Source organism: Fundulus heteroclitus, chromosome 18 (genome assembly GCF_011125445.2).
Source record: "Fundulus heteroclitus isolate FHET01 chromosome 18, MU-UCD_Fhet_4.1, whole genome shotgun sequence".
Taxonomy (NCBI): domain Eukaryota; kingdom Metazoa; phylum Chordata; class Actinopteri; order Cyprinodontiformes; family Fundulidae; genus Fundulus; species Fundulus heteroclitus.
Genome location: NC_046378.1, coordinates 25,358,548 through 25,367,866, shown reverse-complemented (window position 1 = coordinate 25,367,866; position 9,319 = coordinate 25,358,548). Strand labels below are relative to the sequence as shown.

The 9,319-nt window shown below is 37.7% G+C and overlaps 1 protein-coding gene across 2 annotated transcripts; it reads right to left on the bottom strand.

Moving 5' to 3' along the window:
• Positions 1 to 2,374: 2,374 nt before the first annotated feature.
• On the bottom strand, positions 2,375 to 9,219 carry LOC118566716 (extracellular calcium-sensing receptor-like). Of its 2 annotated transcripts, none has more exons than XM_036149925.1 (9): positions 8,972 to 9,219; positions 8,596 to 8,890; positions 8,408 to 8,494; positions 8,007 to 8,276; positions 7,335 to 7,541; positions 6,956 to 7,231; positions 6,013 to 6,240; positions 5,815 to 5,938; positions 2,375 to 3,814 (listed from the first exon to the last, which is right to left on the bottom strand). In XM_036149925.1, exons 1-9 carry the CDS (start codon positions 9,211 to 9,213, stop codon positions 2,901 to 2,903), a joined length of 2,643 nt encoding a protein of 880 aa, XP_036005818.1. In that variant the 5' UTR covers positions 9,214 to 9,219; the 3' UTR covers positions 2,375 to 2,900. The 2 variants fall into 2 exon arrangements, with proteins under 2 accessions (XP_036005818.1, XP_036005819.1); XM_036149926.1 differs by having other exon boundaries at positions 3,609 to 3,814; positions 5,831 to 5,938.
• Between the last annotated feature and the right edge of the window lie 100 nt (positions 9,220 to 9,319).

Sequence of the window (9,319 nt, the reverse complement as noted above, 5' to 3'; positions counted from 1 at the left end):
GACAAAAACACTTAAATAATCCGTAGTGAAAAATGTTTTTCTTAACCTACCGGGCGGATCTTCCTCTCTGCTGAGAGACGGCCTGTGTCCGACGCCGCTTTGTGCTGTTGCACAAACATGTGTGAACAACATCCATCCATCCATCCATTTTCTGACCGCTTAATCCCTCATGGCGTCGCAGGCGTTGCTGGAGCCTTTTTCCCCATATAAAATAATTGTAGCCGTCCAGTTGTTTCATGCTTTCATGCTCTCTCGTGTGTACTGGCCTGCCGTGTTTATAAGGCAGCTGTGTGTCGCCATACGGAACACTTGGCCAGCATTTCACAGACTCGCTCTGTCCCTTCAGGCTTTTGCTGTGTGGATCTGGCAATCTGACACCATCAACCATCAACTTACTCTTAAAACGATCTTGTAGTACGTTATCTAAAGAAGAAAAATACGTGGAGAACTCATCAGTTTCTCTGTTTGCGTCCGCCATTGTGTTCGCCTTTTGCCTACCAGTCCAGCGCGCATGCGCGAAAAACCCGCATCAAAACAATAACAATGAACTACCCTATTGCAAGTACGGTATTTCCCCCACAGACCACCAGGGCGGCCGAGAAAACCTTTGTTCGACCTGAAATGACTCATTTAATCATCCAAAACGGTATGGAACACATTAATTAACTGAAAAATGTTGCATAGTATGCCTTTAAGCAAACATGCATTTGTGCAATAAATAATGAAAACTTCTAAAAATTTTTATTTTAACAATGGACTCCATTTTCTGATTTTGGTGATGTTTGTGGTTGCTGGAGGTACAAGCATGAAGAAAATAGTGTCAGCGTGGTTCCAAATTTCTTCTTCTATTTTAGATCTAGTCATGCTATTGGTTATTCAGTCAGTGATGGAATTAAAATTTTTGGTCTATAAAAACCCACAAGGCATCTCAATAATCCAAGTAGGAAACAAAACGAGTAGGTACATTTTTAAGACCCAAAAGTTTTTGTTTTAAAGATCCCAAGACACATCTGACACTTTTGAGCAACTGGCGCTGAAGCATCTAAAGGAGATAAGAGACCCCCTGCAGTTTTCTTAGCATATACACAGTGTTGTGCCAATACGCATGTTTTAAGTTAATGTTTATTAAATAACTCTCAGTCTGTTAGGTATTGTGCGGTGAATATCAGCTCAGATTAGGACAATAGCTGGAAGGCTGATTCAAGCAACAGCAAACTCTGCACACATATTGAATAAATTAGTGACAATTTCTCTTCAAGTATAATAATTAATTAACAGATCCAGTATTGCACATCCAGAGAACACCATTATATAATGTTTACTAGAACTAACCATTTATTTAAATCAACAAATCCTATCTACTAGGCTAGTGAAATTTAACCTAATCTACTAAGCAAAATTAAGATTAAAGAAACTAAAGGTCTATTTACAAACAAAAGAACAAATAAAGTTGAAAACCACACAAGACTGTTTCAAGTGAATCTTGGGTTCACTGCAGATCCAAGTTAGAGGCACAAAATTAGAGTAATAAGCAAAATTGCCCCTTTAAAGAATGTGTAATGAAGTTAAATTAGTTGAAGTAATTTAGAACAACATTGGGTTCAAACTATTCACAATGCAGCTCCACGTTAGATAAAACATTGAGGAAATAACGTTTTAAATAATGATATGCTAAATAAAAATCAATAACCTTTTGGACATTTGATTGTTAGCCATGTAATTATTTCTCATGTACATAATTAAGACTCAAATTGGTAACTTAAGAAGCTAGAGGGCGCTGTAGGCAGGCAACCGGTCTCTGTAACTGTTTTTCTTTGTACACACTTTTTGTGTAGTTTATTGATAAATTAAACTTTTGATTCTTTAATTTTAAAATATTGCCAAATAATAAACAACCCTCTCAGAATAACCGTGCAAATTCTCGCAACAGCAAACAGGCTTAAACCGGAGGCAACTGGACATTCATTCTTTCTGAAAACATTTTGACACCTTTCACGAGTCTTTTTTAATTCTGGTGGCTTGCACTTCTCAGAAGAATTTGAGTTGTAAATTCATATAGGATTTTCCATAAAGGACTTAGGTCACAATATTCATGTGTGAATTTACCGAACAACTTTTGAAAACAGAGTTTGTGCGTCATCCTGATATACAATATAAGCACAAACGCTGATCTGCTCCATAAGTAGTTCTACTGAGCAAACGTCACTCTGAGCTGATGAATTGTGCCAATATCTAAACAAAATGTTATGCAAGTGTAGGAGTTGGTGAGCATTTACAAAATCAGCACCTTGAGAAGGCTTTTAAGTAAAAAAAAATCAGGCTAATGGTGAAGAAGGCAAAATTTATTTTTTGTTCTCACAACACATCATTAATTAGTACAGTAGATATTTGTACATACTACAAAAAAGATATTCAGCATTAATTAATTTAATCATTAAATGCTTTTTAGCTTAATTGAATGAGTTATAGAGAGGAATTATTCCATTCTCCTTTTCAGGCTGCCACATCAAAATAAAAAGATCTACATTATGCACTGACTTAGGCACATTGGTTCCCCAATGATACAGATGTTCTTAAAGTTTTGAACAATGCCTTGATCTTGCCTGGTCTCTCAATGAGAAAACGTTGCTCTAATCATTGCTTGTGCTGACAGAGCAGGAAATGGCGTCTAAGATGAAAACTGCTCGCTTATGAATCTGGTTAATGAAGCATGTCCAAAAAACGGAGAACATTGCATTGTTTCATAAATTTACCCCCATACTTAAACATTCACAGACTATGCAGAATATAGTGCATGTGTCTGGGTGTATGCGCCTGGGTATACACACAGCGTTTCATTTTTTGTTGATTTGTAACTGCAGAGTCGTTGCTACTTGTATGCATAAAAAATGAATCGCCTTTTAACATTTTGTGGTTCTATGACCCATGATGGCTTTTTTTGTGTTTCTTTCTGGTCTCAGTAAAATTATGTAACACTTTGGTCCATATAGTGCCACCAAAAGGCCAAAGCTGGAGGCCAGGATGGCAAACACCTCCACTGCATCTGCATATTTGCCTGGAGAGTTGATATAGGCAGGAACAAAAGCAACCCACACAGAGCAGAAGATCAGCATGCTGAAAGTAATGAGTTTAGCCTCATTAAAGTTGTCCGGAAGATTTCTTGCTAAAAATGCTAAGACAAAACTAAGGATCGCTAGTATGCTGATATAACCCAATAAAGCACTGAAACCAATTATGGACCCAACTACACACTCGTAAACAATCTTGTCATTGTGATACTGAGTGTTTTTATGAGGTGCCGGTGACATGGTGACTATCCAGGCAGTGCAAATTGCAGCCTGAATACATGTGAGAGCAAAAACTGTTCCTCTCTGCTGTACAGCGCCAAACCACTTCAGATATGCTGCACCTCCTGGTTTAGAGGCCTTGAACACAGCCAGAACCACCATGGTTTTAACCAGGATGCACGACACACAAAGCACAAAGCTGATCCCAAATGCTGCGTGTCTCAGTTGGCACGTCCAGAGCCTGGGTCGTCCGATGAACAACAGCGAACACAGAAAGCACAGTTTAAGTGACACTAGGAGCAGGAAGCTCAGTTCTGCATTATTGGCTCGTACAATGGGTGTGCCGCGATGATAGGTGAAGATCCCAAGAACAACAGCACAGATGCATGTGCCCAGTAATGAGGTCACTGTCAAACAGATACCCAGAGGTTCCTGATAAGAGAGGAACTCTGTTTTCTTAGGAACACATTGATCACGCTGGGGGCTGGACCAAAAATCTTCGGGACAACTGAAGCACTCCAAGGAGTCTGTTAAAGAATGGAGATTCACATTTCTTTAGCACAAACTCATTGGGCATGTTAGACATCAATACATGGAAAAATTTAGCATAGCTGAATATTGTTTGTCAGTAATGCAGGATAACAGGATTTTCAGAAAAAGCAGCAAGATAAGGCAAGGCAAGGTAAGGCAAGTTTATATATAAAGCACTTTTCACTAATAAGACAATTCAAAGTGCCGTACATGAACTAAACAAAACAAAACAAAAAACAAACAGAGGAAAGAAAAGCAATACAGAGGCAGAGGGAAAACATTGCCGAGGCTAGCACATTACATTGGAATAGTAGCAGCCGATACAATATAATACAAGTTGGATTACTAAGCACAAAATTAACTTTTAAAGGCAACTCCAAATAAATAGTTTTTAACCTTAATTTAAAGGAAGTGAGGGTTTCAGCACTTTTACAGTCTTCTGGGAGTTTGTTCCAGATAAGTGGAGTATAAAAGCTAAATGCTGCTTCTCCATGTTTTGTTCTGGGTGTGGAGAGAAGGTTTGAGTCAGACGACCTGAGTGGTCTGGAGGGTTGATACACTGATAAGTCTGTGATGTATTTAGGTGCTAAGACATTCAGTGATCTATAGACTAGCAGTATTTTAAAGTCTATTCTCTGAGCTACAGGGAGCCAGTGTAAGGACTTTAGGACTGGGGTGATGTGCTCTACTTTCTTAGTCAACTGCAGCTGTCTGATCGACCTTTTTGGCAGACCTGTGAAAACACAGTTGCAGTAATTGATTCGACTTAAGATTAATGCATGGTTCAGTTTTTCCAGATCCTGCTGAGACATTAATCCTTTAATCCTGGAAATGCTCTTCAGATGATACAAGGCTGACTTTGTAATTACATTTAGCCTTTCAAGGTTCAGGTTAGAGTCCATTAGTACACCCACATTTCTGGCCTGATCAATGGTCAATAGCTGAAGTAGCTGAAGCTGTGAGCCAACTTTTGATCGCTCTTCCATTGGTCCAAAAGATATTTCTATTCAACTGTAAAAAATGTTGGCACATCCATGCATTGATTTCTTCTAAACATTTACTCAGCGCTTGAATGGGTTCATAGTCAAATGGTGACATCGTGATGTAGAGCTATATGTCATCTGCATAGTTATGGTAGCTAATGTTGCTGCTTTTTATAATCTGAGCATGTAGATATTGAATAGGAGGGGACCCAAGATGGACCCTTGGGGAACCCTGCATGGGATTTTTAGATAGGTTTGAACACTGATATTAAAAGCTGCTGCTGGGGGCCTTGAACATAAGTTTTAAAGTATTATATTTTAGTTTATATATAAAGAATGTACTTTCTATTAATGTTCTTTTGCTGAGCAGAGGTAGTATCTTCTCATCAAAGGCAACTACTGCTTTGGTAGGGCACTGCAGGGAGTGTAAATCATAAGTGCAAACAGCAACTTCACCATGTAGAACCTACAACTGACTTTACTTGTTGCCACAGAGCAACTCCATTGTTTTATTTAACCTGACAAAAGCTAGATTACCAGATTCAGGCCATGCCAGAAGATCGAGAAAGAAAGAAGGGAGTTGAAGGTGAGTGATGTTATGAAGATGAAATGTTGCAACAGTTTTTCACCTGTTGGTCTTTAGCTGCAAAGTGTGCAGCCTGCCAAAGTGAATACAGGCACAGCTTAAGCTGAATCTTTGGTTTGGAGAAATAAGTCTAGAAATAGACTAGGAAGCCTTAATTGCCCTCAGTTACATGCAGTAATAGTATAACAACCTCAAGCCTCATTAAGTAGATTGTATAAGAATAAACCAGAATTATTTTTAATTGATCTTTATTTTAGTTAAAAAAAATTATGTACATAGCCCCTCTAAATCTGGGCACAATTGTTAAAACACTGTAAGTCTGTCAGAAAAAAAACCCTATTTGGTTCAGTCACCAAAACCACAAACTCATAGATTCGATTTAAGTTTTAAGCACCACCCAACACCAAACTGTGAAAATTATACCAACCAGTTTCATTGCTGACCTTTCCTTCTGAGCATGGTACACAATAAAAGCAGCACAAAGGTTCTCCTCTCCTCCTCACCATATGTGTTCCTGGTTGGCAGCTGTCACTACACACTGATGTGGGGGGCTAAAAAAGGTGAAACAGAAAGTATTTAATTTCATGCAATGTATTCTATATCCAAGTAAAGTAAAAGTTGTTACCTTTTTAGATTCAAAATTCCAGAAGATTTTGTATTCATCAATTTTGAGTTCTTCCTCTTGGGATGTAGATCTCTTAACCTCACCCACACTGTGAACTGTAATTCTTCCATTAGGCTGCCAAATCCAGTTCATGACGTCATATATTGGTAATGCATCACCATTTTCATCAAATGTGACTTGGTCACCAAACTGTGTGGTGAAGTTCACCTTTTCCAGGTAGTACATTAGCTACAAATGAGGGACATGAATTCACCAACAGATTAATATCCTGCAAATTGTGTGCGTGTGCATTGCGTGGGTTTTTAAAAAATACAAGTTATAATTTGTGATAAAGATCTACTGTTGGAAATATGTTGTCATTGTTAAAGAAACACAATTTTATGTCTATTCTGAGTTTTGAAAAAATTGGATGGACGGGATGTTGATATTTGTGGATGATGTAAATAAAATCATAGTTTTCAACATAATGAAAAAAATATTGATTTATATTAGATATTACTAGATATGCACTTTTAGCATCAATCTGTTGTGAAAATTAAAAGCAATTAGTCCAAGAAAAAGTTGCTAAAACCTGTATTTATTATCATTACTACATTTAAATACCATAATAAAAATATAATTTGTATCCAGTTATTAAGAGCCACTGTGGAAGGTCCAAAGAGCCACTTGCTGCTCCAGAGAGCCACAGGTTGCGGACCCCTGATCTAGAGCTACAAAAAACTTTCCATATTTATAGAGTATAAAGAAGCTGAATATTTAGATTATATATATTTTCTGACACAGTTCTCAAGCTAGCACATTGACAAATTATGGAAATCCAAATGGGCATATTTTATATATATATATATATATATATATATATATATATATATATATATATATATATATATATATATATATATATATATATATTGAAAGAGTAAATTTTAAGCAGATAGCATACCTGCCAGAGCTCTAAAGTTTGCAAAGATGCACAGCTGTTCCCACTGAAAGGCCCTTGCCCTGGATTACAGCTCAGCATGTCATTAAGTGCGTGTGCGAGTGCATACACAGCTTTGTAAATATTATACTCAGGCCTGAGTTCTGACACATCCAATAGGTCAGTCTTCACATTGCTTAGGTCTTCTTTTCCAGTGCATTGTGCTCCAGCATCTTCTACCCAACCTGCTGGGGGCGGTGAAAACTTGCACTGAAATGTGTGTTCCCAAAACAGTTTCATCTGAAATAAATGCATACATTTTAAAAATTGTAGTCTGACATGAATAATTCAAACTTACTTTTTAAATACAGCTAATCACAACCATACAGAGTCAAATTCTCACCATATTATTTTCAGAAATTATGTTGTTGTATTGCTCAGGATTAATTCTTAACAGGAACTGTCTGAGTCCTGGTATTTCTCCTCGACGGACAGCGATACCCAGGGTCCCGCCAAGAAATGGTGCAAAGGCAGGGATTTGGAGTCTTTCAAGCAATGTCAAGGCCTCACTGGCAATCCACTGCAGCCCTGTCACATTCTGCTTTACCACCTGAGTATCACATCAAATTGTTTTTCAGACTTTCAAAAAACAGTTACTACAATTACTACTTTGTCCACCTTGTATGTTGTTTCACCACCGTAAAAGCAGAAAATCATATTTACATATGAGTGGTTCATGGAAGTTTTTTGTTTGTTGTTCATATTTATAAAAGAAAACTTTTTAATTACTTTATAGTGCTGAATAAAAACTGAATAAAAACAATGGAAAAATACAACTGTTATAAAAGTGTGGGATTTTATTCCCAGATTTAATTTCTCAATTTTATATTAAAACTGAAGTATTTATTGAATTTTCCACCCCTGCCAAAGCCATTTATACAAATCTGGTTTGTAAAATTTAAGATTTTGAAATTTAAGATACAATTTCAGAGAATCAAAAGCAAGTCAATTAACTTTGCTATTTAGATTTTTTTTATATACAGGTTTTGACAATGACAAATCTGTTTTCTCCAACCTGTTCCATGAGTTGGATCATGTGCATCTGATGTGCAAACACAATCACTACACGTGCTGTGGATTTTTTCATCACATCAACAATTCTTTCATATTCACTCGGATTGTCTCCCCAGGGTAAAATCTCTGTGTATGCCAGACAGCCTCCACCTGATCGAGTCAGGTCAGTTTGGAATGATCTGGAAACATGAAGGCCGTAATCATCGTCACTGACCAGGAGACCTGTCCAAGTCCAGCCAAAGTGTTTTAGAATCTGAATCATGGAGCGGACCTGATGGGAACGGATTGAAACTATAAACAGATTTATTGTAAAGCCTTACAGAAAGACACACGTACAGTTTTAACATGCATGTGGTTTATAGCAAAGGTAGAACACATTGACTATATTTCTTAATGGTTCACCTGGAAAGTGTCACTAGGAATTGTTCTGAAGAATGATGGAAAGCGCTGCCGATCACTCAGGCAAGAACACGTGGCGAAATAACTCACCTATAAGAAAATTTATTTTACACACGAGTGCACATTTTGCTTCTTATTTTCATCTTTCAACTGCTAGATTCTGAAATGCATTGAAAAAAAGAGAAACTTACCATAGGTAGCTTGTACAAACCTAAAACATTTGAGGCAGCAATAGAAAAAGTGGAAAAAGGATCACCAACGATTCCCACAACTGGAGGGGTTCCTGAACAGTTCTCCTGAACCACAAATTTCTCCTCTTGGCCACTGGCCATGGACAAGGCAGCACTGAACCCAATGCTAAGAGTGGCACAGTTGTCATAAAGGCTGTATCCCAGAGTCACATTAGGCAGCAAACTGGAGTTCTCATTAATCTCATCAACAGCAAAGGCCATAGTCATAGCATGTCTGAATCCTAGGGTGTCAAAGCTAACAAACAAATATGTGATAATTACTTATTTTATGATATGATAATCTGTGCATGCTGTCTGATACCGGTAGGATACTCACCCTTGGCAGATGGGCTGATGTGGTGCTGAGGTGAACGTCTGCTCTGGGAAGACAGAGCTGTAATGGACTTCAAACAGCCCTCCCAGGATTACATCACCAGGCTTGTGCAGACCGTTAAGATAAAACCTTCTCAGTAATTTACAAGATGAAGAAATAAACGAAGACTCAGAAAAGAAAAAGGAAGAATAAATCATGAACTGATAGACATTCATGAGCAAATATTTGACACATAAAGCCCCCATAACTGCCCTTCCACCAACTAGCCTGCAACATTTGCAACTGATGTTATATATGGGACTACAGCAGCCTTTTTAGTTCATGCTTTAATCACTCACACCACCCATGACA

Bases quoted from the DNA above. Each gene is read 5' to 3' on its own strand.
- LOC118566716 (XM_036149925.1), bottom strand. From the start codon at position 9,213: ATGGGGGCTTTATGTGTCAAATATTTGCTCATGAATGTCTATCAGTTC. The intron at 8,495-8,595 runs GTAAGTTTCTCT...ATTTTCTTATAG, and splicing joins GTTTGTACAAGCTACCTATG to GTGAGTTATTTCGCCACGTG. The intron at 7,542-8,006 runs GTTGGAGAAAAC...TGTGATACTCAG, and splicing joins TGATCCAACTCATGGAACAG to GTGGTAAAGCAGAATGTGAC.